This window comes from Hylobates moloch, unplaced genomic scaffold, assembly GCF_009828535.3.
Source record: "Hylobates moloch isolate HMO894 unplaced genomic scaffold, HMol_V3 SCAFFOLD_10, whole genome shotgun sequence".
NCBI lineage: Eukaryota > Metazoa > Chordata > Mammalia > Primates > Hylobatidae > Hylobates > Hylobates moloch.
Window position 1 is genome coordinate 58,773,505 of NW_026652285.1, and position 27,614 is coordinate 58,801,118.

The 27,614-nt window shown below is 34.6% G+C and overlaps 1 protein-coding gene across 7 annotated transcripts in view; it reads right to left on the bottom strand.

Moving 5' to 3' along the window:
* The window catches only part of AGTPBP1 (ATP/GTP binding carboxypeptidase 1), a 202,615-nt gene that overhangs the window by 26,433 nt on the left and 148,568 nt on the right, over window positions 1-27,614 (bottom strand). For all 7 annotated transcript variants that reach the window (XM_032164426.1, XM_032164425.1, XM_032164424.2 and 4 more), the window contains 8 exons: window positions 24,793-24,880; window positions 21,020-21,164; window positions 18,035-18,188; window positions 16,515-16,695; window positions 15,084-15,213; window positions 13,712-13,843; window positions 7,067-7,243; window positions 3,224-3,384 (listed from right to left, as the gene is read on the bottom strand). In XM_032164426.1, the coding sequence (XP_032020317.1) occupies window positions 3,224-3,384; window positions 7,067-7,243; window positions 13,712-13,843; window positions 15,084-15,213; window positions 16,515-16,695; window positions 18,035-18,188; window positions 21,020-21,164; window positions 24,793-24,880 (1,168 nt within the window). The remainder of the gene's footprint in view (window positions 1-3,223; window positions 3,385-7,066; window positions 7,244-13,711; window positions 13,844-15,083; window positions 15,214-16,514; window positions 16,696-18,034; window positions 18,189-21,019; window positions 21,165-24,792; window positions 24,881-27,614) is intronic.

Here is a 27,614-nt window from a genome sequence, read left to right on the forward strand (position 1 = left end):
TAATGACAGCCAGGTTTCTCACTGTTAAAGGAAGGGAATTAGACATTTAAAATTTAAAAACTAGACTTAACCCTTAGGTGCAGAATCAGAATGGAACATATCACTGTGAACTCAGAATTTTTAGGTTATGTCTGTCTTTATTTGAGCCTGCATGTATACGCATGTGTGTACATATATATAAATTCATGTATGTAAATACTTATATATATCTATAGTTCTGTCAACTGAGAGAACTTAGGAGCAGTAACATCACAAAAGCAATAAATAACTACTAGCACCGAGGCTTACATATAAACACCGTTTTCCACCAAAAGGAATCAGGAAGCATTGAAGAAATGATTGATGATTCCAACCCTGAGATAAAGAACATGCAGTGACGGCCTGGGAAATCCTGTTCTGCCAAAAAGCAAGGAAATCCGCAAAGAATGATGGGGACATATAAAAAAACATACAATGCCGGGCGTGGTGGCTCACGCTTGTAATCTCAGCACTTTGGGAGGCCGAGGCGGGCGGATCACGAGGTCAGGAGATCGAGACCACGGTGAAACCCCGTCTCTACTAAAAATACAAAAAATTAGCTGGGCGTGGTGGTGGGCGCCTGTGGTCCCACCTACTCGGAGAGGCTGAGGCAGGAGAATGGCGTGAACCCAGGAGGCGGAGCTTGCAGTGAGCCGAGATCGTGCCACTGCACTCCAGCCTGGGTGACAGAGCGAGACTCCGTCTCAAAAAAAAAAAAAAAAATAAAAATAACATACAGAAGTTTGAAGGGGCCAAATCAGGAAAATTTTGAGCATGAAAATAAATAATGGCAGTAATAGATTAAAACTCACTGAATTCAAATTATAAATCGTGAGCCCCATACATACAAATTTAAGGATGAATAAAAGTTAGATGATGAAATGGAATACTGACAGTTTCAAAGTACATGCCCATTAAAATATTTACTAATTACAAAAGAGGAAAAAACTAACTTCATAATGGAGAAGTTTGGCAGATACCATCTTAATTAAACGATCAAAGGGAATGTCTTGAGTAATGGAACAAATTAAAACTGCGCTCTACGATAAGATGCAATGAGAAGCGCACAGTATCCATGATAGTCTTGCCAAAGATGCATAATCTGAATATAATTATGCAACACACACAGACTCAGATTGAGAATATTTAATCCTCAAAAGTGTCAGGATACAGAAGTCAAGGAAAAGTCAGAAGTATGTAAAAAATTCATTTGAGATAGACAAAGAGGAATGACAGCATGGAGGAAGAAGTGACTAGTTTGCCTACATCAATAAACAAGAGAAAGAGCTACAGTAAAATCTCAAAAGAAAACTGAATTTGTAATTGGCCATTATGAGTTTTTTTTTTTTTTTTTTTGGAGGCACAGTTTCATTCTGTCACCCAGGCTGGAGTGCAGTGGCAGGATCTCAGCTCACTGCAACCTCCGCCTCCTGGGTTCAAGCGATTCTCCTGCCTCAGCCTCCTGAGTAGCTGGGACTACAGGCGCACACCATCATGCTCAGCTAATTTTTGTATTTTTAGTAGAGACGAGGTTTTGCCATGTTGACCAGGCTGGTCTGGAACTCCTGGCCTGACCTCAAGTGATCCGGCCACCTCGGCCTCCCAAAGTGCTGGGATTACAGGTGTGACCCACTGCGCCTGGCTTGGTTTGGATTTTTATATTTATGCAATGATAAGGATGAGGAGTTCTTAACCTTTTTTGTGCCACAGTCCCCTTAAAGAGTCTGATGAGTCCTATAAACTCCTTCTCATAATACTTTTAAATATATAAAACAAAATAAATATGATTACAAAGGAAATCAATTATATGGAAATATAATTATCAAAATGTTAAAAACCTATTTGTGATATACCAGTATATGCGATTTCTTTAAAATATGTGCTTTTCAAAATACATATACTCCTTTTAAAACAATAAGACCAGTGGAGGGTCTAATCATAACCATAGTTGTGAAGTATTAGTAAGCATAAACGATATTTCAGTATATCTAAAGCACCAGCAATGTGTCTGTTGACTACATGTTAAGAATACATGAGTTAAAACTTAAAAGGAGGCTTAAATATCAGTGAGAATTGACAATCTTTATATTCACTTCTATTCTTGTTTAGGAAGTACTTTGAAGGGTAGAGAATGCAGGTGATTATTTGTCTAAATTATCACATTTACGAGGAATGGAGTTCCAAGTAATGTTTGCCACACCTAAAACTACTATACTGACATACACAACAGGGCAGAGCAATAAATTAACAAATTTGATGACAAGTTAATATCTAACAACAAAAATCATGAAGGTTCTATAAAATGACACTATTGTTACCCATATACACAAAGCTATAAAATGCTAATCTCTGGCATTATGATTAAGAATTATGACATGAAATTATCTCTGAGCCTATAGCTTATCAAATTTGTATATACTAACTTTTAGGAAAAAAAGACTACCTATTTAGAAGTATATTTGGCAGATGTAGTTCAATTTTCAAAGGAATGCTAAATTAGCTGTTTCTAATATATATATAACCAGAAGGATACTGGACAGCCATCTGATGTGTGTAGACATCAACAAAATCTTTTGAAATAGTCCTGACTCTAAGCCTTCTTTTTTTTTTTTTTTGGAGATAGAGTCTCCCTCTGTTGCCCAGGCTACAGTGCAGTGGTGAAATCTTGGCTCGCTGCAACCTCCACCTTCCAGGTTGAAGTGATTCTCCTGCCTCAGCCTCCCAGGTAGCTGGGATTATAGGCACCCAACACCATGCCCGGCTAATTCTTGCATTTTTAGGAGAGATGGGGTTTCACCACGTTGGCCAGGCTGTTCTCGAACTCCGGACCTCGGGTGATCCACCTGCCTCAGCCTCCCAAAGTGCTGGGGTTACAGGCATGAGCCACCGCACTCTGCTGTCTAAGCCCTCTTAACTTAGATATTAGCTAAGTACAATATTTCTCACACTGTTCATTTTGGGGTTAAAAGTAAACCAGTACAACCACTAAAAATATCTGAAATATATTTTTATTAAAATCTCATCCAAATATCAACATTAAAAGAATCAGCAATATAATTTGGAGCAAATATTAGATGTATTAACTTATTAATTGTAAACATGCTCTTGCCTGTCAAAATTTCCATGCCCTTTCTATGCTAAGCTATTTTAATGAAGTCTAATAATATACTACAATATAATAAAAGAAAAAACAATTTTTTCCTACCTAGTTACTTTACAGCTTGATTCAATTAAATCATTTTCAAAGTCAAGCAGGCTGGAAGGCAGATTATACTCCAATGGAGAGGTCAGTCTTTTCAAACGTAAAAGACCAACACAAAATTTTGCTCCCATCTCTTCCAGTTCTCGGGTACCAATCTGTAAACCCTTGAAATAAAGAAATATTATGCATATAATTACAAAGTTTGCTATCTTCTGGATACATCTCAATGAAATTATATAAAAAGAATTTATAACTATATTAATAAAATTAAAAGGCTGGTACCTTGTATGGAACTAGGACTCAACAAGTTTAACATCTTAACAATACAAGATTATTGTAAGTCACAAAGGAAACTGTCCTATAAGACAATTTCTAAAATTCTATTCTCTTTCACTATGATGCAAACTATTTTCACCATCACACTAGGGGGAAAAAATACAGTAACACTTTGTGATGTTACTTGTAGAATTCATGTGACAAACTGTATTTTAACAAGAGCTTGTTAGTATTTCTTGTAATCCACTACTTTGTATGCTAATGTTGAAATATTATAGTATTAAAATCAAGGCTCCAATACGTACATTTGAACATTACTTTATAGATACTTCTACTGTATGATAAGAGAAATTGATCAGTAAAAAGCAAATAAAGGTAACTGTCAAAAAAAGCATCAAATCTAAGCCAATGAAGTAGTGGTCAAATATATTCCTATGATCCATGTCAATTCAGAATGCTCATTTCAAATTTTGTCTACTAAAGCAAAAAGAGTATTTTATCTTAACCTATCTTTTTTAAAAAATAGTTTCCCTAAGCTGGGCGCAGTGATTCATGCCCGTAATCCCAGCACTTTGGGAGGCTGAGGCAGGCAGATAACAAGGTCAGGAGATCGAGACCATCCTGGCTAACACTGTGAAACCCCGTCTCTACCAAAAATACAAAAAAAAATTAGCCGGGCGTGGTGGCGGGCGCCTGTAGTCTCAGCTACTCGGGAGGCTGAGGCAGGAGAATGGCGTGAACCCAGAAGGCAGAGCTTGTAGTGAGCCGAGATCACGCCACTGCACTCCAGCCTGGGCAACAGAGCAAGACTCCGTCTCAAAACAAAACAAAGAAACACAAAATAGTTTCCCAATAAGTAATATAAGGTTTACCAAAAGTTAAATGTTACCACATAAAACCATAAAAATGGCCTACAAATTAATATACTCCTTCTTTACCATTTTTCAGATACAAATCCCTAAAAAAGGCAAAATTCTTGCACCTATAGAAGTTGTAGGTGTAGATGACAGCTGATATCAATTCAAGAGAAAGTATTTTAAAACAGCTTTTCAGTGACCAGACTAAGTGAGTTCCTATGGCACATGGTAACTGAAGAAAATGAACTGTAACAACTGTTACTTACTCTACATGAAGCACATGACTTTACAATAATTTTTTAATTTTTCAACTTTTTGGTTTAAATAGTTTGGCCAACTCCCAAGTATTCTAGGAAATATGACCTAACTGACTTCATTAGAACATTCATTTGATCTTTTAATTTGTAAGTTTTAGAAAGGTTATAAGTGTTTCTGAATTAGTTCATAAACAATAAAAATAAAGCTTGCAGACTAAAACTCAGTAAGATAAAAACATTGTTGAGAGTGAAAAAGTCTGTTACCTAAAATATTATGAGACTCACACACTTATCAGCTAGCAAGTTTAAGAGATGTTAAGTGTGTGTGGAGAGGCTGGGAATATATGGGAGCTCTGTGTACTTTCTACTCAATTTTGCTGTGAACCTAAAACTGCTCTAAAAAAATAAAGTCTATTAACCTTTTTAAAAGTATATGTTATGATCAAAACCTTGCATTTTAGACATTTAAGGAAAGCCCTGGCTTAGTAAGACACTTCTCTCAGTAAGAGTTTTAAATCAATGTATACATTATTTACTAAACAATATCAAAGAAAAATGAACATTAGGTATCCATTTTATTTGTAAAAGTTTATATATTTATATATTAAAAACAAAAATAACTTGAAAAAATGGTTTAACATTTTACGTTTCAAAATATATCTTAGCTTTTTAAAAATCTGCGTTTTTAAAGTGACCAAATTTATCAAAGTAGAAATTGAAAAAAATTTTTAAATTCAACGAAAGTCTATCAGTAGAATCCAAATATAGTGACAAAGCACTACTATTGTATACTATGGATGATTTCAGGGGTATCCAAGTCAGGTGTCCCGACAGCTTCTTTCCCCACTGCCCCCTAGTTTCAGAGACAGTGATGCTTTAAGTCACCTTCTGAGCCTAACTGCATAAGTCATCTCTGTAAGAATTAACAATGTGTTTCCATAAATCATATAGCTCAAGGTTTTTTCCTAGAAATCACCTATATTCTTATAAAAAAGTGATTCTCAAGTTTTTTCCCCATCCCACACACTTAACTGAATGAGACCCTTAACAATTGTCCACTGAAGCAATGATCAGGGGACAGGGGACAGGGGCTGGAAGCTGGAATGGTGCAAAAGCTACATTTTATCTCTCACCACCACTATGCCCTTGTAAACTACAATGACTAGAAGTCACTGTTTTTACAGTATTCAGGGAGATCTCATATTACACTCTGGAAGATCACATTGTGATCAACCTAAAATTCAGGGAAGAGTCACTGAACAGGAAGTACCGGAATTTCAGTAAGTTCTACTTTACTACTACTATACTTATTTAAGTATGTTCTACTTTACTTAAACATCACTTGCAAAATCAGTGTAATTTTCTTCCAGTTTGTTACAGACTGAAAAAGTCATTATTTAAGCTCTCCTAAAATATTTCATATCAACTATAATATGTTTACATTTTAAATACTAACCAGTTAGACGTTTCTTTTCAAACACAAAGTTATAACCATCTTTATGTGAGGTACATAAAAATCATTCTCAGATTCAGTATCCTCTTTCCCCATAACAAAAGAAACAAACAAAATGGAATGAGTGGAATAATTAGCATGACACCTGAAAATCTTTCTGTGCCAAGGCAAGAAATAGAAATGCCCAGTTTTGCTCACTGCTTATTTAAAGTCCAACTCATTGCACATTAAGTCTTCAATCTGTAAAATTAATAAATCCAAAATCACCTAACATTTTACTAATATTTAATTTCAAAAGTAAAGTTTAAATTCTAATTATCTCCAGTAAAAGCCTACAGTACCATGAATGAGTAGTCTTAATGAAGAAAAAAGTTTACTAATGGGATATGCATTTAAAAGTCACACATAAGGCCGGGTGTGGTGGCTCATGTCTGTAATCCCGGCACTTTGAGAGGCCAAGGCAGGAGGACTGCTTGAGGCCAGGAGTTTGAGTCCAGTCTGGGCAATATGGTAAGACCCTGTCTCTATTTTTATTTTTCAAAATATAAACAAACAAACACATAAACAGCTACACATACAAAAACCTAAATATAACAAACCCACTGCTTTATAAATAAATGTGTTTATTTTAAATGCAAAAAAATTTACACCCAATAAATTAAAACAATGGAAAACTTTTAATGTACCACTTACACAGGTTATTATAAATTACTAATGAGTAAATGTGTACTCTAATGTGCTTTCCTAAAAATTATGAATATAAACAGACTCAACCAAGAATTTCTTAAGGATCCAAGCAAGCTATTTAGTTCAGAGAAGTAAAGAAACCAACAAAACAAAAAATAAAAACCTATTCTTAAGACTGCGTATGATTCCATTATTACAAATTACATGTAACTCAATAAAACAAACATCATTTAATATATACTTAAAAACCACAAGATATATATGAAAGGAAAGTTTTCAAATATCTTTCATGGTTAGAAAACCTAAGATGTTTTACCTTGTATTTCCCCTGATCACAGCCACATAAAGTACTCTCCATGGTATAACTTCTTTGTACTCCTATTTCCCTCCAAACCACAACACGTGCTGTCGATTCTTTAGATTTTTCCACTACGAAGCTACAGCTGCTCATGCAAAATGCTGGGGCGATATGGCTCAGTATCTTAGGCAATGTCTGTTAAAAACAAGAATGATGATGATAAAACAAACCAAGTTTTTAATTTTAGATGTTTTTAATTTTACAAAGTTTTGATGAAAACACAGTAATTAGAGCAAAGCCATGTGGATGTTCTATTATATATCCCTTGCCATTCAAACAGCAAAACAATCCTCTTAACTAATTTTGAATTTTCTGCTTTTCTAAACAAATATAGTATCCAGTTAGGAAACAATGGAAGGATCATATTCACAGTATAACCAATAAGCAGAATAAAATAATTTGAGAAAACCATGTCTAAAAATATGAAAAAAATGTTTAAGATGTGAAATTTAGTCTTAAAAGACTAATTGAGATATTGAACACTGTAAATGCCAATCATCCCTAAATTAATTAATAAAGCTAAGACAATCACAATCAAAACTACCCCCAAAGTTTTCTGCAACTGAAATTATTTTCAATTTCACCCGAAAGCATAAATATAGAAGTATACTCTGAGAAATTGTAGGGGGGGTGAGGAAAGGCTATGACTAGAGAAATAATCCAATATATCAAACTAGCTTATAGATCTAAAGTATGTTAAATTGTGATACTGATATAGGAACAGATCCATCTCTAGAAAGAAAGAGAGATCAGAATTAGAACCAAATGTATTAAACTTATTATCATTATTATTAGTGGAGAAAAGATTGATCATTCATTAAATATTGGCACTACTGGATAGCCATTAAGAAAAACAATCTAAAGTCACGCTTCATTAAATTAAATTCTACCTGGATTTAGAATATAAACTTAAAATTAATAAACATTTTTAAATGAAACTAGGAATAGTAAACATGGAACTGTACTTTTAAAACTTCAGCACAGGCCAGGCTCACGCCTGTAATCTCAGCACTTTGGGAGTCTGAGGCAGGTGATCATGAGGTCAGGAGTTTGAGACCAGCTATTGGCCTGGCCAACACAGTGAAACACTATCTCTACTAAAAATACAAAAAATTAGCCAGGCGTGGTGGCAGGCGGCTGTAATCCCAGTTACTGGGGCGGCTGAGGCAGGAGAATCTCTTGAACCCGGGAGGCAGAGGTTGCGGTGAGCTGAGATCACACCATTGCACTCCAGCCCGGGTGACAGTGCGAGACTCCATCTCAAAAACAAATAAAAAAAACTTTAGGATGAAAAATATCTTTCTAAGCCTCAAAAATGTATTTGTAATATATAGAGAGAGTTTTTTTTTTTTTTTTTTTTGAGATGGAGTTTCACTCTTGTTGTCCAGGTTGGAGTGTAACGGCGCAATCTCGGCTCACCACAACCTCTGCCTCCCAGGTTCAAGCAATTGCTTGAACAATTCAGGCCATTATATGACCTGAACAAAAGTAAGCAGAAAATATGAGAAAAGACTATTTTAAAAGACACAGATCATAACTGGCCAAAACATAGGAACCTTATTGATAATTATAGGTATGCTAGTTAACAATCAGGTATTATTTTCACCTGGCAAAGATGATAGTACAATGTAATAAGGGTGTGGAAAAACAGTACTATCATTCATGGTATTTGGTAGTATCAATTTGTACAATCTTTACGAAGGACAATTTGGCAATACTTACTAAATGACTATCAACAGAGACTACTAAGTAAATAAATTTGGGTACAGTCTACAAAAATAAGAAAAATGCACAATGGAAATCTTATCTGACTGTTTAAAAGACTGAGACAGATTCAGACATGATGATCTGGAAAGATGATCAATAAATATTGTCATGGGAAAAAGATGCTATGTAGTGTTTAAAAAACATTAAAAGACAAAAACTGCATATGCTACATGCATATCCATATGGACGTGCTCAGAGGCAAGTCTCACAATGTACATGGTAAAACTGTGCAGTGTTAAGAGAATGACTAGGAAAAGATAGCTTTCACTTACTCCTTTATATAAATCTGGAGTGTTTCCCCATTTTTTATATAACTCTAACCATTTTATTTATTTGGGAAAGGGGAAGAAGAGAGAGGGCACCCAGAAAGAAAATGTGCTTTGAAGTTCTGCTAAGAGCTGCAGTAGGTTACCGAAAATGTCTTTTGGAAAATAACCTAAGGCGCTTGTTTAGGCATAACTGTAGGAAGAGAGGCACGTGACAGAACGGAAAGCACACGGGACTTAAAGCAACACAGCTCATTTCAGTCCTAGGCACACCACATTTGGGCCAAGGCCTCAAGCATGTCAACTGACTCAGATGTCTTAGTGGACTTACTTGTACAGTAGCAATGATAATCCCTACCTACATCACAGAGCATTGTGAGGCTTGCGCAGAAAATTCATATGAAAGCTATAAGCACAATACTAAAAGCTATAAGCACAATACAAATACGGTAATATAATTGTTAGATGTTGGGCTATAGTTATAATTAATTCACCCATCCATTTAACAAATATTTGCTTAATGCCTACTAAGAATCAGGGATACTCAGTCAACCAAATAAACAAAAGTCCTAATTTACATTATTGTTAGTCATCTCAGTCAGGAATGATGATCTACTGTCCATAATATTTAGCAATATTAAAACATCCTTAAAAAGCTAATAGTTTTGTTGAAGCTAAATTACATATTTCCATAGCATCATATGCTATGACGTTCACCTTACTGGAAGGATGCCATGATGTTCCCCTTATTGGAAGCAAATACATGATTTAACTTCAATAAAAAAATCCATTATGTTCCAAATTCCAAAGTTTTTTGAATGTCAACATGATGCTCAAAGGAAATGCTCTTTGGAGCATTTTGGATTTCAGATTTTGGGATTAGGAATGCTCAAACCAGCAAATATAATATAAATACTCCAAGAAAGAAAAAAATCTGAAATCTAAAACACTTCTAGTCCCAAGCATTTTAGATAAGGGATACTTAACCTGTAATAATAAAGATTTGTTTTGTACCTAATGCTAAATGACAAGTTAATGGGTGCAGCAAAACAACATGGCACATGGATACATATGTAACAAACCTGCACATGGTGCACATGTACCCTAAAACCTAAAGTATAATAAAAAAAAAAGATTTGTTTTGTAAACCTTTTATTTTAAGCTAATTTTAAACTTAGAGAAAAGTTGCAAAAACAGTACAAAGAATTTTCATTTTTCTGTCACCCTTAACGTTAATATCTTAACCATAGTTCAGTATCAGAACCAAAGAATTAGAATTGATGCAATACTATTGATAGACCTTATTCAAATTTCATCCATTTTTCTAATGCCACGTTTCAGGATCCTATCCGGAATCTCACATTGCATTTAGTTATTGTTCCTCTTTAGCTTCCTGCAGTCTGTAACAGTTCCTCAGTCTTATAACTTTAATAATCTTGACACTTTTGAAGAGTATTGATTAGTTATTTTTTCAAATGACACTCAATTTAGGCTGGGCGTGGTGGCTCACACCCGTAATCCCAGTACTTTGGGAGGCCGAGGCAGGCGGATCATTTGGTGCCAGGAGTTCAAGACCAGCCTGGCCAACATGGTGAAACCTCATCTCTACTAAAAATACAAAAAATACTAGCTAGGAGTGGTGGTGGGCACCTGTAATCCCAGCTACTCAGGAGGCTGAAGCAGGGCAATCACCTGAACCTGGGAGACAGAGGCTGCAGTGAGCCGAGATTGTGCCACCACACTCTGGCCTACACTCCGGCCTGGGTGACAGAGTGAGATTCCATCTCAAAAAAAAAAAAGACACTCCATTTATATGCCGTAATTTTTTGTATTTTCCCCTGAAAACACAAACACTTGCACTAAAAGGACAAAGCAGTTCTATGATTTATCATCAGAAACATAGCATTTATGTGTATTAGTCCATCCTTTCCCTACCCATCCCCAAAAAAAACAGGTTCCATGGTATGGTAGTCGCCATCAAAAATGACTTAATCACCAGAATCTAGGAATGTTACTTTACATGGCAAAAGGGGCTGTCCAGATTTGATTCAGTTAAGAATCTGAGATAGTAAGATTATCCTGGATTATCTTAGTGGCCCTTACCATCACAAGGGAAAGGGGAAGGCAGTGGAAGGAGAGAAGGAGATGTGACAATGGAAGCAGAGGTCAGATTTGATTCCTGGCTGAAAGGGACCATGATGCAAGGAACACAGACATGCTAGGGGTGTGGAAGAGAACAAGGAAACAATTCTACCACACAGCCTCAAAAATTAATGTAGTTGATGACACTTTGATTTTAACCCAGTGAGCCCTGCATTCGACTTCTGATCTGCAGAACTGTAAGTCAACCAATTTGTTTTGCTATGTTTGTGGTTGTTTGCTATTAACAGCAATAGGAACTAATATGATTTTAAAATTATGGGAAATACTCCACTTTCACACACGTGCACACACACACACATGCACACACCCGCCCCACAACCCTGGAAATGTAAGCAGCTTACATTTCCTAAAGAAAAGAAACAAAGTTGGTTGTGTCTAATGCAATTACCTGACATAACTAATTACACTACTACTAGTGAGGGGAGGTGTATGTGAAACACCTGTTAACATCTTAAGAAATGCAATTTGGGTGCATTATTTACTCTAATTAAAGCATCATCTTACGTTTCCTTTCACAACAAAATTCAAAAAATTAATCACATAAAGAAATTTGAGACAAGATAATTTTAATGAAAAAAACTGAGACCAAAGAGAGTTAATTTTATCTCTTACAATGGAAAAACTGTTTTGCATTTACCCTCCCACATGTCTGTCTGCCATTCATCCATCAACCCACCTAACAACAAATATTTATTGAGTATTTACTAGGAATAAAATATTGTGCTATATAGTGGCAATGTTGACAAAATGAGCAAATCAGACATATTTGCTAGGCATGTGGAGCTTACTATCTATTATAAAGAGAAACCCATTAATCAAATAACATAGAAAACCTTACAATTATAATTCTTAAGTGTTATGAAGGAGACAGAATCCTATAGATGTATGATCTGATTTCATTTTGGGGACTAAGTGAGAATTCCCTGAGAAGTGAAGTACAATCCCAGCAGAAACAACTGGGTGAGGCAATGGTGGCAATGATGGTGCTGTTCCAGAGAGCAGCCTAGGGAAGGCTCTGTGCATGTGCTCTTCATCTAGCTTTCTCTCATTCTCTGGGCCTCTCACTAGTCTCATTTTCTTACATTTTTTTATGTGGGTCTAAACTAAATATTCCCCTTTTCTGTATCACTCAGCTCTGCTAATCTACTTGGCTTCCTTTATTTAATGCGGTCTAACCTAATAAAACTCTATTTTCTGAAGGTCCTGTAGCAGAAATATTTGTTTACTGTTGACATGTTGGGCATTTTACACATGTTCTTGGGCTCTCCCTCCACCTTTATCCTGGGCTTTGTCTCTCTCTTGAACTTAATTTCTGTATGCCTTCCTCTTTCATATATTCCTTTACTTTGGCAAGAATGTCTTCCAGCAGCTTCCAGAGAAAGGCTAGTTGTGAGGTAAATTTTTGAGACTTTAAATGTCTGAGAACATCCTTTTTTATTTTCACACTTGCTGATAGTTAGAATGGGGTACGAAATTTACAGGTTGGAAATCTAGTAGAGAATTGTGAAGGCTTTGCTCCACAAAGTTTTGCTTCCAGTGTTGCTACTGTGAAATGTGGTGCCATTCCTATATGTAATCCTTTGTAGAAGAATCTGAAAAATTTGTAGACATTTTTTTCTGGAAAAAAAAAAAAATCAATAGCTTTCCTATGCACCATCAATGATCAACTGGGGGCAGGAAGATATGTGGGGAAAAATTCCATTCCCAACTGCAACAAACTTCATAAAGTATTTGTGAATAAATCTAACAAACATTTCACACCTATGTGAAGAAATTTTATACTTTATCAAATATAAGACTTGACTAAATAGACACATAGGCAACGGTCACAGATAGCAATGTTACATATTATTATGATAATTCTCTCCAACTTTAAATTCAAGGCAGCTCTAATGCAAATTCCAACAAAGTTTATCCACAAATGGATCCTAAAATTCACAAGTACAGAGACAAAAAGAGTCAAAGCAGTTTTTAAAGAACAAGAAAGGAAAATTTGCCCTACATGATATCAATATTAATTGTAAGTCTACAGTAATGAAAACAATGTTGTATGCAGAGATAGAAACAAGAATGGGTATAATAATGGCCTTGCAATACATCCATATATATGAAATAAGGTATGTAACAGATGGCGTCATCAAATTGACAGAGGAAGGAGGTACTATCGAGTTAATGGTGCAAGCCAACTGGTATTCACAGAGAAAACAGAATTAGATCCCCACATCTCACACAAAAATTAATTCTAAATAGATGAAAAATATAAGCATGAAAAACTTTTAAAATGAAAAATCTCAAACAAAAATGGCAAAATGTCAATATTTATTGAATTTGAGTAGTTCATATATGTTTTCTGTACTTTTATGCATGTTTGAAATTCAAAAACTCATGAATCATCTGTAACAATTACCCTGTATCCCGTATCTTCCACAACATCACATGAAGTTGCATTATCATTGGTATGCCACACTGTCTCTTTGATGCTGCAACCATACATAAATACGTTCTTCTTTCGGGAATGGCCATGATAATCACAATAAACCTTGAAAATACATATTTTAAAACTTAAAAGACTTCAAGTTCATATGTTGCTAAGGAAAGGTAGTTAATATCAAGCCAATAAACATGTAGGTCTGTGTTCCTTGGTCTTTTTATTGTAAAGAACCACCATTTAACAATTAGAACCAACAAAAGTAATAATACCTAGTTTGGGAAAGGATCTATAATTAATTCTATAATTGCCAAATCCTTTAAAGGTCCTATATCACCTCTGTATTTACTATTCACCGTTTAAGAAATAATACATTCCATTATAGTTCAAATCTACAGTTGTGGTGATTGCTGCCCCAAATGGTTGTAAAAACATTTACCTAATTTGGCCTGGAGCAGTGGCTCATGCCTGTAATCCCAGCACTTTGGGAGGCCATGGTGGGTGGATCACTGGAGGTCAGGAGTTTGACGCCAGCCTGACCAACATGGTAAAACCCCATCTTTACTAAAAATATAAAAATTAGCTGGGCGTGGCTGTGGGCACCTATAATTCCAGCTACTTGGAAGGCTGAGGCAAGAGAATTGCTTGAACCTGGGAGGCAGAGGTTGCAGTGGGCCAAAATTGAGCCACTGCACTCCAGCCTGGGCAACAAGAGCAAAACTCCGTCTTAAAAAAAAAAAAAAATTAAAAACAAAGAACAACGACAAAAAAAAACAAGAAAATGCTCCTATAAAAAAACACCATTAAGAAGGATATGGTTTTAATTTAAGTGCATCATCTTTTTAAAAAAATAAAAAATGAAGGACATGTCAATTTTATTCCCCTGCAAAGTTTCCTAAAGAAAGATTAAATAATATACACATTAATATAACAGGAACATTCTAATCAAAAGCTGGTAAGAACAGAAGGAGCATATGTATATAGTCCAGTCCGGTCATGCCTGTACTACATTTCCCGGGTGTGTAGTAGAGACTTAACAGCTTCAGAGCTGACTAGAGAACTCAGAAATAAGCTTCTAGTTTGAGAATTTGGAAGATACATATTGTTACCTTAGTGTTGTTCAAACAGTGAAGTGAAATATCTAAAAGTTACAACCAAGAGTTATCAATATTCATTAGGAAAAAGGAAAAAATAGAAGGCTTATGAGAATTACAAACATTCAACCTTATAAAATTAAGACTACTAACATAATGCATTAATTTGACCTCATGATTATCACACAAGTGCTTGATAATTAAAAATGACATTTTACCTTTGACTATCCCAAGTAAAAACAGGTATTGCTACTTACCAAGGGTAAACGCTTCACTGCAGCCAAGTATTGCAACAGCCCCTTAGCATGGTAAATTGTAGGATGTAAATCTGGATTTGGACTTTGCCACTGCCTATTCAAATCCTCTCCACTTAAAGAACAGCGATGACTACATGTACATAAACACAAAGACAGAAAAACACTGGTACCAATAAACCCTTATATACATTTCTTACACCCTTATATACACTTCTGATTTAACTTTATGACTCTATTCCACTAGCATTTCAAATAGGTATAGATGGTAAGCTCAACCAAATGCATACTATATTCATTAAGAAAACATTTATTATTTGCTATGTGCAAGATTTTGTGTCACATGCATTTAACTGTGGTAAGTTTTCAGATTCATAATCAAAATTTTCAAAATATAGAAAAAATTAATTCTTAACTCCAGGGTTTTCTTCCATATGTTATAAAAATGTATTAATAATCACATTTTCCATTCTGACTACATAATAATCATTTGTTATGTTAGCATGCTATATCTTGACTTCATCAATTAAAGTGCTATCTAGATGCTTCTTCTGAGAAAGATAAGTATATGAAAAGTATACATTGTTGTAAGAAATCAAATACTTTTTGTTTATTTATGGGTACTAAGTAGTAAAGCTATCATGCAAATAAGCAAATAATCATAAAGTGATGACAAATATAAATAGAATTCTAACTGGTCAATATATTTCCCAATTAAAAATAGACATCATGTTAGTTCCATAACCATAACATATTAACTAAGAAGAAATTCTATATTTAAAAAATTCAGTAATTTCCTAAAATACGAGACATATTCATGCTACTTTTATTGAAGTAAGACATGTTATCCTCATCTTTGGAGATACTCATGACAACTAGACTAAATCCCATCTTTCAGAGTGGCACTACAGAGACCTTGTCAAATTACCAGAATAAATTTACTGTACTAACTATATGCAGCCTCCTCTTACAAAGTAATTATCTTCCACTATTCCCCCTCTAAAGAACTCCTGTCAAAAACCAGACCTCCTCATATCAAGAAGAGGTTAGCAGATGGGGCTAACATTCCAAGAGATCCCAGAAGAGTCTTAATCTTAAAACAATCTAGGTTCATGCCACTAACAACAAAAAAATAAAGGAATATGAGAGGTATGAGTTAATCTTTCTTACAGCCTGACATTGTGATTTTTCTAAAACAATTCAAGCATTTTATGAAAGCATATTCCCATGGATACAGAATTTCTCATAATTTCATACCGCTACTAGTATCCAAAATGTATTTTCATTTAAAAGTTTATCTTAATTTCCCACTAAAAATTTCTTTATTCTAGAAAAATCACTAAATTTGTTAACTTGGACACTGTTATTTCAACAAGTTTATACAGGACAACCACAATGGTCTTGAATATATTCAATAACTATTGCTTAACTTACTTTCCATTGATGACACCATCTGGATTTAACATAGGGACAATTTTAAAAATATAAGATTCTCGTAAGCTCTGAGCAGTGGGGTTATTGCTCATGAGATACTCCAACGTTCCTTTCATAACCCAACTTGCATTAGTTTCTCCAGGATGTACCCGAGCAGACAAGAAAACGTAGGGGCGATTTCCTAAAGTACACATAAAATCTCAAATTAAAATGAACAGCTATTAAAACTTTGTATATTTTACTTTGGGGCTTTAGAAATGTCTCTAACTCAATTGTGAATTCTGACATAAATTAATAGAACCCAATGGTGCATCCTACAAGCACTGCACTAGGCCCTATAAAATAAACAAATATAAAATCAATAAAACCATATCCTGAATGAGCTCATAATAGGACATAAAACAGTAAGTAGTATTTGATCTACTTACTCATTTCCCAATGACTAATTTAACATGTAAAATTAGTTATTTAATTTTAATTTTATAAAGAACAAGTACGGCCGGGCGCGGTGGCTCACGCTTGTAATCCCAGCACTTTGGGAGGCCGAGGCAGGCGGATCACGAGGTCAGGAGATCGAGACCACGGTGAAACCCCGTCTCTACTAAAAAATACAAAAAATTAGCCGGGCGCGGTGGCGGGCGCCTGTAGTCCCAGCTACTCGGAGGCTGAGGCAGGAGAATGGCGGGAACCCGGGAGGCGGAGCTTGCAGTGAGCCGAGATTGCGCCACTGCGCTCCAGCCTGGGAGACAGAGCGAGACTCTGTCTCAAAAAAAAAAAAAAAAAAAAAAGAACAAGTACTTGGGGGAAGTTTAAAATATAAAACTATTTTTTCATAAAATCATAGGGAAAAGAAATATAATTTTAGCCCTGTCTTACAGTTGCTCTGATAAGCATAGAGAAACAAGTTTATCTGCTCAGAGATTTAGCCCCCAAAATTTCACTATACATTTAGATATACAAGTCTACAAAATAATCATTCAGCTTATCAGTCATATTTTCAATACACAATAAGCTCTGTTTCCTGAAAATACTTTGCCTTATCAAAACTGAAACAGTTTTATTTTTATTACTACAGCTGTATATTCGAGGCAATTTAAAAAAATATAAATGGCAGGGAAAAATGAGTAGCTATTCAGTGCTAGCTATCAAAACAATTGATAGGTTTCTGGTTGTTTTATTTACAAGTAAAATCAGTCAATTTCTAAATTGATAGTATTATTACACGACCTCTTAAAATAATTTGTTGTATTCTACTTTGTATACAATTTATAAGGATAAGAACTAAACGACAGTGGTAGCAAAAGAGACCTCAGAGAACATCTCATGTAGCCCCTTATTTTCAGGTAAGGAAATTGAGGCCCAGAGGTGGGCCCATGGCTAGCTAGACAATAGCAGGGCCAGGACTAGAGCCCAAGTCTTCTGATATCTGTTCCTATTATCATTTCCATTAAAAAATACAGATAAAGCAAATCAAAGTAGGTGAGAATGACTGCTATTGTGAGTTGGGAAGACAAACTTACTGAAATGGCAGATATGTTCATAATAATTAGACTCTGGCATTGCTGTTATAGTCACCAAGGGGCAGCTGTTTCCAGACAGGGTTTCACATAACACATCTTTCCGAAAATAGATTTGCTGAGGATTGTGTGCTGATTCCAATTTTTGAAGATGCATCTTGATAAAAATTTTAAAACAAAATATACAATCACTTAAAAAGTCCCTATGATATACAGAAATAATGCATCCAGATCTCCACATAACTAGAAGTGAATCAGATTCTTAACCCCTTATCCAAAACCCTCAGGGCCAGATGTAGTCTAAACATCAGTTTGGGAAACTTGAAACAGGCAATATATTGTTTAAATCATAAATTATGCAGCACCACCAATGGGGTCAGGGGTAGCAATCTGTAATACACTCATTATTTGTGCAGCAAAACATATGAAGAATCACCCTAAGTAGAATCAATATTCTAAATAAACTCAGGTCAGGCTTTGCCTCCAAATGAGTTCCAAAAAACCTTTTGGTTTTCAAAGCCTTTTGAATTTTGACATTGTGAGTGATAATAGACCTGTAACAGCAACAATCTAAAATTTGAAAAATAAAAATTATGTAGCACAAATTTTAACAATTTATCTTCCGGATTTCAAGATTAATATGGGTTTGTTGTAAAATGTCTGAAAGACAGCAAAAAACTTACAAAGAAAAAAATTTGTTTAATGTTTTAAAAAATTTAAAACATCCACAATTGCACCACCTAGATTACTACTAACACAATGTATGTAAGCAAAACCATGATCACATAAAGACTTTTATACTCTGATTTTATCACTTAAAAATTTATACATACACACAAACACATATATATTTCTAATTATGAATACCATACCACATCATAAATATGTTAAATGTGTATTTTTTGAAAACACAAGTTTTAATGGTCTTATTATGTGGTTATACCAAAAATAAATTTTTCAATCCCCTATTTTTTAGATATTCAGTTGGTTTTCAAACTTTTGCCTATGTTCTTTAACATAGTCACTATTGACTGAGTGGTCACTATTTTCCAGAAACTGTACAGGGCATTGGGGATACAACAATGAAAAAATGAACCCTACCCTAGGGAAAATAGAGAGTTCTGTGAGAGCCTATAATAAGGGGAGGGGAGCCTAGCCAAGTCTGGGCAGTGAGGGAAGGTCTTCTACAGAAAACTACATTTAAACTAAACTCCAAAGGATGAGTGAAGAGAGCAGAGATGAATACTGCAGGCAGAGGGAAAAATATTAGGAAGACCAGAAGACAGAATAGGGCATTTCAAAGAATTCAGTAAGATTCATTATAGCTACAAAGGTGAGAAACAAAGAATCTGACACAGAATGAAGGGCCTGGTAGACAGGTCTTTCCCAAAGCATAGTACACATACCACTGGTAATTGAGATAACTAAGTGATATGTAGATAACCATTTTAAAAGTTTAATAGGTATATATTTTATGTGAATTAGAAATAAGTCTAGCACATTAATCTTTCATGGATTTCACAGATATTAACTGAGGATGAGGATACAATTTAAATGATTTAATGGATATTGAGGATGAGGATACACTTTAAAGAGTAATCTATTTTAAAGTCTATTTAAAGATAAATAATACTTGAAATAGTATGTAGATATGGCAAAAAAAAAAAGGGGGGGGATTACTAGAAAAAGGACAGGGTGAATCACGGTAAGAATTTTAGACTTCACACAAAGGGCAAGAGAAATCACTAAAGAGTTTTAAGCAGGGTATTTTATGATAAGATTAGCTATAAAAGAACCCTTTGGCTACAGTCTGGGGTTTGTGGTGCAGGGGGGTGTGACAGGAACTAATGAAGAGGAAAGGGGCAAAACTGAATCCTAGGACACCAGTTACAAAGAGGTTGGCAGAAGCCCAGGTGAGAAACGACGGTCATACCTGGAAAACATCATGGTAGGGGGATTGAAAGAAAGCAGGAGGATTCAAAATATATTAAAAGGCACAATCAGTAAAGAACAATAACATAAAACCAGGCAAATAAAAACAGTTAAAATATATTTTTATGTGCATTCTTATTTGTTTTCCTAGGATAAATTAGCCAAAAGTAGAACTACTAAGCACAGAAAGATACATGAACATTGTACCTTTATGGTAGGTTGTAACCTTTATTAAAGTACAGTAAGGCTCATTTAATGCTGTCAGCCTCATTTCTTCTTCTTAGGTTTGATATCTCTTCTGCTCTATAGACTGTGTTTTTCTTTCATTTTCTCCTCTCTAATAATTTGGGAGCTTGTTTCTAATTAGAGTGTTCCAATTTCTTTATTGGTAAATTGATCACACCTTCATGATCCTTGACCATTAGAACAGATATTCTATTCTGAGAATAAATCTATCACAGTCGATATTTAATTACTAGACTTTGTTTAGTTTTGGTTTTTAGTTTCATTTTGCCAATATTCAAAATCTCAAAAGGTCTCACACAAAACAACTCTTACACCTTAGATTCTTAAAAATCTGGATCTAGGTCTCCATAATAAAACCATTTCCTTCAGAAAAAGATCTCAATTTTTCCTTCAAAAACACTCAAATCGCATCCACATTTTTCTAATATTCTATTTTCTATGAGATTCTGGTTAAACATGCAGAAATCTCACCTGGTTAAAAATTGTAAATCATGGAATCTTAGCTTAGAGAACTGTGGATTTCAGCAAAAGATGGGAAGTAAAAATCATGTCAAAGTTTCTTAATATTTCTATTAAAAAAAAGTAAGAGCTATATTCCCATTTTACTCCTCAAGAAATACTGTAGTATTTTCCAAAATCTTCAACACTAAACCCTTTTCTTATATTTAACTAAACTTAATTTTCCTCATGTTAGAATATTTAACTAAACTCAATTATCATTATCCTTACGTTAGAATATTTAACTAAACTCAATTTTCTTCCATTATCTTATACATATCCATATAATACAATTTAATTTAGAGTTCTTACCTGTAAAGTTGAATATGTATATGGATAGTGATAAGCAAAGTAGCACACATCATCTTTATGTGGAAAATTGACAGTAAATGTAATTGTATAGTAGGATTTTCCCTTTTGCCCACCTGCAGCAACTGAACTTCTTGAGAAATGATTTCTGCAATAAAAACGCATAAAATGTGCTCATTTCATCCACACAAAAACTGGTTTTCCCTGTTACTTTTATTAAATAGAACTTCAGGGGAAAAAAGAAAAACCCGAGTCTGTAAAAAGTGTAACTTAAATACCCTATTTAAAAAAAACTTAGTACTAATAAAGCAGTTAACTGTTACTAGCCAATGACATAACTTTTCACTTCTGAATTTACTAATTAAATGAGCTAATACTCCTCACACGAAAAAAATTTTTAGAACCCCATTCTTTGACATCCATACACATTACTGAATCTAGAAAATGATCATCAATGGCTACTACAATCAACAGAGGAAAGGTTGATGGACACCTTTATGTGGATGGATCAGGCTACAAGACCTGGGTTCACTAATCAATCTTAAGATTACAAAAAGAAAAACAATCAGAGATGATGTTGTTTCCTGATGTGATGCAATGGGAATTCATTGCACCACCTATTAAGTATTCTTGCCAAAAACCAAACCTGAAGTTGATGAAGCTTCTAGATCTAACTAACAGTTTATAGGAAATTGGTGAAACAGAAGTACTTGTTAACACCACAGGGATGCAATCCAATAAAATCCAAATGTGAAAAAGCCTACATGACAATCCAGCTTCTTTAGCGAATGAATGAGAAATTTAAAAAAAGAGAAAAGGGAAGCCTATAAATTAACACAGACTTAAGGGATGTCAACAAAAATCAAATGCAATGTGTGATCCTTGGCTGGATTCTGATTAAATAAAACTATAAAACATCATTTAGAGGCAATTGAGGAAGTCTGAACATTGGATATTTCATCACAGTAAGAAATTTTCTTAATCTTTCTGTGTTGTGATAATGGCATTGTAGTTAGATTGTCTTAAACAGCCTTTGTCTTTTAGAAATACATATATAAGTATGTATGGATAAAATACGGTATCTGAAAATGGCCTTAAAAATTCATTGTGGAAGTATGAGTAAAAGTATAGATAAACAAAACTCACCATGTGTTGATAATTGTTGAAACTGGGTGATGAATACATGGGGCCTCATTATCTTATTCTGTTTTTGTAAATGTTTGAAGATTTCCATAATAAAGTTTTTAAAACTATACATTACTTTCCAGACTCTAAATACTGCTGACATATGCTGACTTAAAGATGCTCTAATTTCTAAAATTCTGAATCATATTATTTAAGCCATGAAATGAAAAAAAACCAGGGCCTATAGGTTATTTTTTCATGCATGTAAATGTTCAAAGTATTTTCAAATTGATATAGTCTTCATTAACTTATGCATAGTATCTTGAGTAGATACCCAATGACAGAGCGCTAAGGATTAACAAAAATGCAAAACAAGTTCAAAAACTAGTCCTTGCCAACTCTTTTCCCTCAAAAGTTTAACATTTAATTGGAGAGGTATTTATACTACCACATTACAACTATATGGCAGTTTCTAGTTTATAAACCAGTGAAACATATATTATCTCATATAATGGTGAAAAGCAGTTTTTTTCCATTTTTATAGAGAAGACAAGCACCACAGGACTTAGCTGACATGAAAAGTTACGGCACAATGCAAAAACAGATTTTAATCTTTATCATCTAAATTTCAGGCCGGGCACTTTTGTTCATGCCTGTAATCCCAGCACTTTGGGAGGCTGAGGCAGGTGGATCGCAACATGGTGAAAACCCAATCTCTACAAAAAAGACAAAATTAGCCAGTTCACAACTGTAGTCCCAGCTACTCGGGAAGCTGAGGTGGGAGGATCACTTGAGCCTGGGAGTGATGATACGCTCTTGACGCTGCAGTGAGCCGGGCTGCACCATTGCTTTCCAGCCTGGGCAACAGGGCAAGACTGTGTTTCCAAAAAAAATTAAAATTAAAATAAATAAACATATCTCAGGCTTCAGGAAAACAACTAGAATAGAGTCTTACATAGAACGTGGCTAATAAATGTTTGTTGAATTGAACTCCACTTCCAGATCAGGAAGTAGTAGCCAAAAGAAAAGACAGAACCTAAACTAAAAATATAAAAATCCTTGCCATCACCCCTTACATAGAATAGAACAACTTGTCCTGCTATGATCATTTTGCAATGTGAAAAAGCATTCATTGATTGACAATTTCTAATGTGACAACATAAAGAAGCATGAAAGTAAGAATGCATTTTGAAAAACATTGTTTCATTCTTTAAAAGTCTAAATAATTCTAAAATCTAGCCAAGCACTGCTCAGATAGTTTCACCCAACTTTATGAGAAAGAGACAAGTGATCAAAGACTATTTTTATATTAGTCTACCATTAAAAGAAATACAAGATGTATTATAGTGCAGACGAATTACACATTACCTTTACTTCTGTTTCTCATTTATTTGCTATTCATTTTTCTAATAAGAGTAAGGAAGAAATCTTACTGAGATGAATTCCAAGGAAGATTTTGTTTCCCAGAAAGTAAGAGTACTTAACAGCAAGTTTTTTCTAAAGCCATGTCAAAACAGTTTAATTTTAGAAGCTTCTTCTAATTGATAAAACTAAAAAACAGGGGCATTAGTGCCAGTTAAGCACAATCTAAAAGGCCAAAATTCACCACACAGAAATGTCAGGATTGAACTTAGTAACAGAGAAGAAACAAGGGTGCCAAGTGGAATCAACAATGAACATTACCTGGAAACATTTGCAGACAGAGTAAAAATGAGAAGCAAGATAATGAGAATCCTTGAGTACTTAGAGGTGGAGCTGAAGAATAATCAAACTATTCCACAGAAGTAGGAAATTATTTCTAGCACTTATTTATTTTATTTTATTTATTTATTTATTTTGAGATGGAGTCTTGCTCTGTCACCGAGGCTGGAGTGCAGTGGTGCGATCTCGGCTCACTGCAACCTCCGCCTCCCAGGTTCAAGTGATTCTCTTCCCTCAGTCTCCTGAGTAGCTGGGATTACAAGCGCACACCACAATGCCCGGTTAATTTTTGTATTTTTGGTAGAGATGGGGCTTCATCATGTTGGCCAGGCTGGTCTCGAACTCCTGACCTCAGGTGATCTGCCCACCTCAGCCTCCCAAAGTGCTGGGATTACAGGCATGAGCCACCACACTCAGCCTCTAGCACTTATTTCTAACTTGCTATAAGTAGATCACATATTTACAGTCAAAGACGATCTGTGTAAGCTGATGTACTGTATTTGGAACACATCTCCAGTTAATGTTTTGGAAATTAAAATGAAGTAAATATCTGTGTGTTAATATAAAAAGGGAAAAGATAAGAGTCATACTTGATATCATAGGAACAACAAAAAGCCACTGCAAATTATTACTCGTAATTTCTATTTTCAGTTTTATTCAATAAAGTTTCCAGAGTTTTAAAGCTGGAAAAGCTGAGGACACATAACTCTCTAAGTGGTGGAGACACAGCCTGGACCTAAGTTTGTCTGCCTATACAACACATTTTACTTCTACTATATACACTCCATAAGTGGATCTCAAGTTCAAAAGGACTCTTTAGAATTACTAAAGCATAGCACCACAATTTAAAGTATGCAATAATAACTACTGTTTCCTTTTACACTGAAACAGGATGACTTAATACTGCCTTCTGTAAGCTGACGTTCTATTAATATTCTTAAAATACTTACTTATAGTAACAAATGTCAGTCCCCATACGAATCCACCATGGTCTGGCATTTAATGCTTCCTGAACTGAGTACATGAGTGGTTGCATACCTTTGAAAGAGAGAAAAAAAGAGACAAAATTATTTTCAGAATTTTTGAATTAAAAATTAATCTTGCCTTTGTAGAACGCACCAAACATTCAGGAAAGCAGAAATAAATTACATTTCAGTTTTTTAGTATGTATTTTAAAAATCTGATGCGGTTCTTAAACATTCCAAGTCAACCAAAGATATGCTTTTTTTAGTTTAATAATACAGGATTACAACTTTAGAGTGAGAAGTCATTAAACTCTTTTCTATTAAATTTTCTACATGAAATCAATTAAAGATAACATATTCCTTATAAAAAGTGAAACAGCCAAAACATATGTAAAGACATAATGTACAATCACCCCTCTAACTCTCCATGGATTTCCATCTACACTGAAATTCATGGGAAAACACCACCAAAATGGCATGTTTGCTTTCTTCCCCACTCTTCTCCATACATATATGTGTTTGTAGGAGAGAAAAGGAAGAGGGATTCAAAAATATAAAGTATATTTTCTTGGGTATTCTAGAAATGTATTTTCTACATGAACTTTAAAATCATCTTACCTAATTTCTAAATGATATACTAGGTTTCTAAACGGAACTGAACTAAATTCATGTTAATTATAGAAAGGCTGACAATTTTTATTGAGATCTGGTTTGACTTGCCTTAAATTCTAACTTAAGGACAGTCATTTTTTTTTCCTGGTACAGAATAATTTTATTAAACTTACCTGTGAGTATTTTTATAAGATTCTTTCTTCCCTTTCCATTTCTGACTGGTCATTCCAACAATGAAGCACTATTCATTTTTTTTTTGTATTTATCTTAACATTCACATTATCAAATAAACTCACTAATTGTAACAGTTTTTTAGTAGTCTCATGGATTTTCCAGTAATATGATTAAAATATTTTATCTCCTCTCTAGTATTTATATCATTTATTTCATTTTCTACTCTTACTACATTTAGATAAATGAAACCTCAAAAAAATTATGCTGAATATAGTGGTAAAAACAAACAATTCTTTTTCATGACTTGAGCCAAAATGTTTTGCCATTCCATGTAATATTCGCCACTTTTTTGCAAATCAACTTTGTCATGTTTAAGTCATAAAAATAGCTAACAATGAATAATTTCTATATGTGAAACACTGCTCTAACGGTTTTTACATGTATTAAGTAATTAAATCCTTACAACCACACTTAGGTGGTAAATGCTATTATTATTCCCATAACTTGAGTGGTTTCACCTTAATTTTTATTATACTTCAGTTTTAATTACTTCATCAAATGCCTTTTCAACATCTAATAATAGAATCAGATGGCTTTTCTCCTTTAAACTGCTGATGCAATAAATTACGTTGATAGGTTTCCTATCATTGAACTATCTTTGCATTCTAAGAAAATGCTACTCTTTTAATACTATGTGACTAAGTTAGCTAATATTTAGAATTTTTCCATCTAAGTTCTTAAGATGATCTTTCTTATTTCAATTTACTTTTACCAAGTATTGGTAAGATAATACTAGCTTCAGAAAACTAAATTTTAAAACTGTCCATCATTTAGTAGAATAAATAATAAAAGCACCATCTATTCTTTAAAGGATAAATAAAATGCAGCTGGAATACCATGTCAATATGGTAACTTATTAATAAACATATTTTTTAAAATTTCCCTTCAACAGCTATATGGCCTCTTCAGAATCTCACTTTTTCCTCATTGCTTTTGGTATTTCTCTCTCTCTCATCGCTTTTGGTATTTCTCTCTCTCTCTCTCTCTCCCTCCTAATGTCTCTAAGTTTTCAGTTTCTTTATCATGTTATATCATTTCTTAGAATCCAGTCCACTTTTTTTAAAGTGTATTTCCAGGATACCACTAACTTATAATTCTAATTTGGATGAGTTGCTTTCTAGGAAATCTGATTTCATCCTGTTATTTCTTTTCACTGGACTCCCAGATTAGTACCACTTTTTCTTGTATCTCGCATCTCCGTTTAGGGTTTCAAATGGGATCCTAGTAAATCAAAAAATCAAGCTTGTTGATTATATTACTCAAATTCTCTATAGCCTTACTTATTTTTGTCTTCTTGATATGTCAAATTCTGAAAGGAGTACTTTAAATTTTCATAAATGTTTTCTAATCAAGTTGCATTTCCTGGAGCTTTTTGCCCTGCTTATATAGGTGCCATGTGGCCAGGGCTGCTGTGCTGTATAAAGGTTTACAGCATCTCCAAGGATTGCAACTTGTAAATACAAAATATCTGCCTCTATGCAAGTCAGTGTTTTTGACCTTGATGTTTTAGTCTGACATCATTTTTTTTTTATTATTATTATTTTCCAAGATGGAGTCTCGCTCTGTTGCCCAGGCTGGAGTGCAATGGCACGATCTCAGCTCACTGCAGCCTCCACCTCCCGGGTTCAAGTGATTCTCCTGCCTCAGCCTCCCGAGTAGCTGGGGACTACAGGCGCATGCCACCGTGCCCAGTTAATTTTTGTATTTTTTGGTGGAGATGGGGTTTCACTATGTTGCCATGGCTGGTCTCGAACTCCTGACCTCAGGTGATCTGCCTGCCTCGGCCTCCCAGAGTGCTGGGATTACAGGCGTGAGCCACCGTACCCGGCTGACTGACACTAATATTAACCACTTTTGCTTTATTTTAATTTCATTTGCCTAGTTTATCTTCGTCCATTCATTTTCAACCTTGTCACTGAACACACACACACACATACATACACACACACACACACACACAC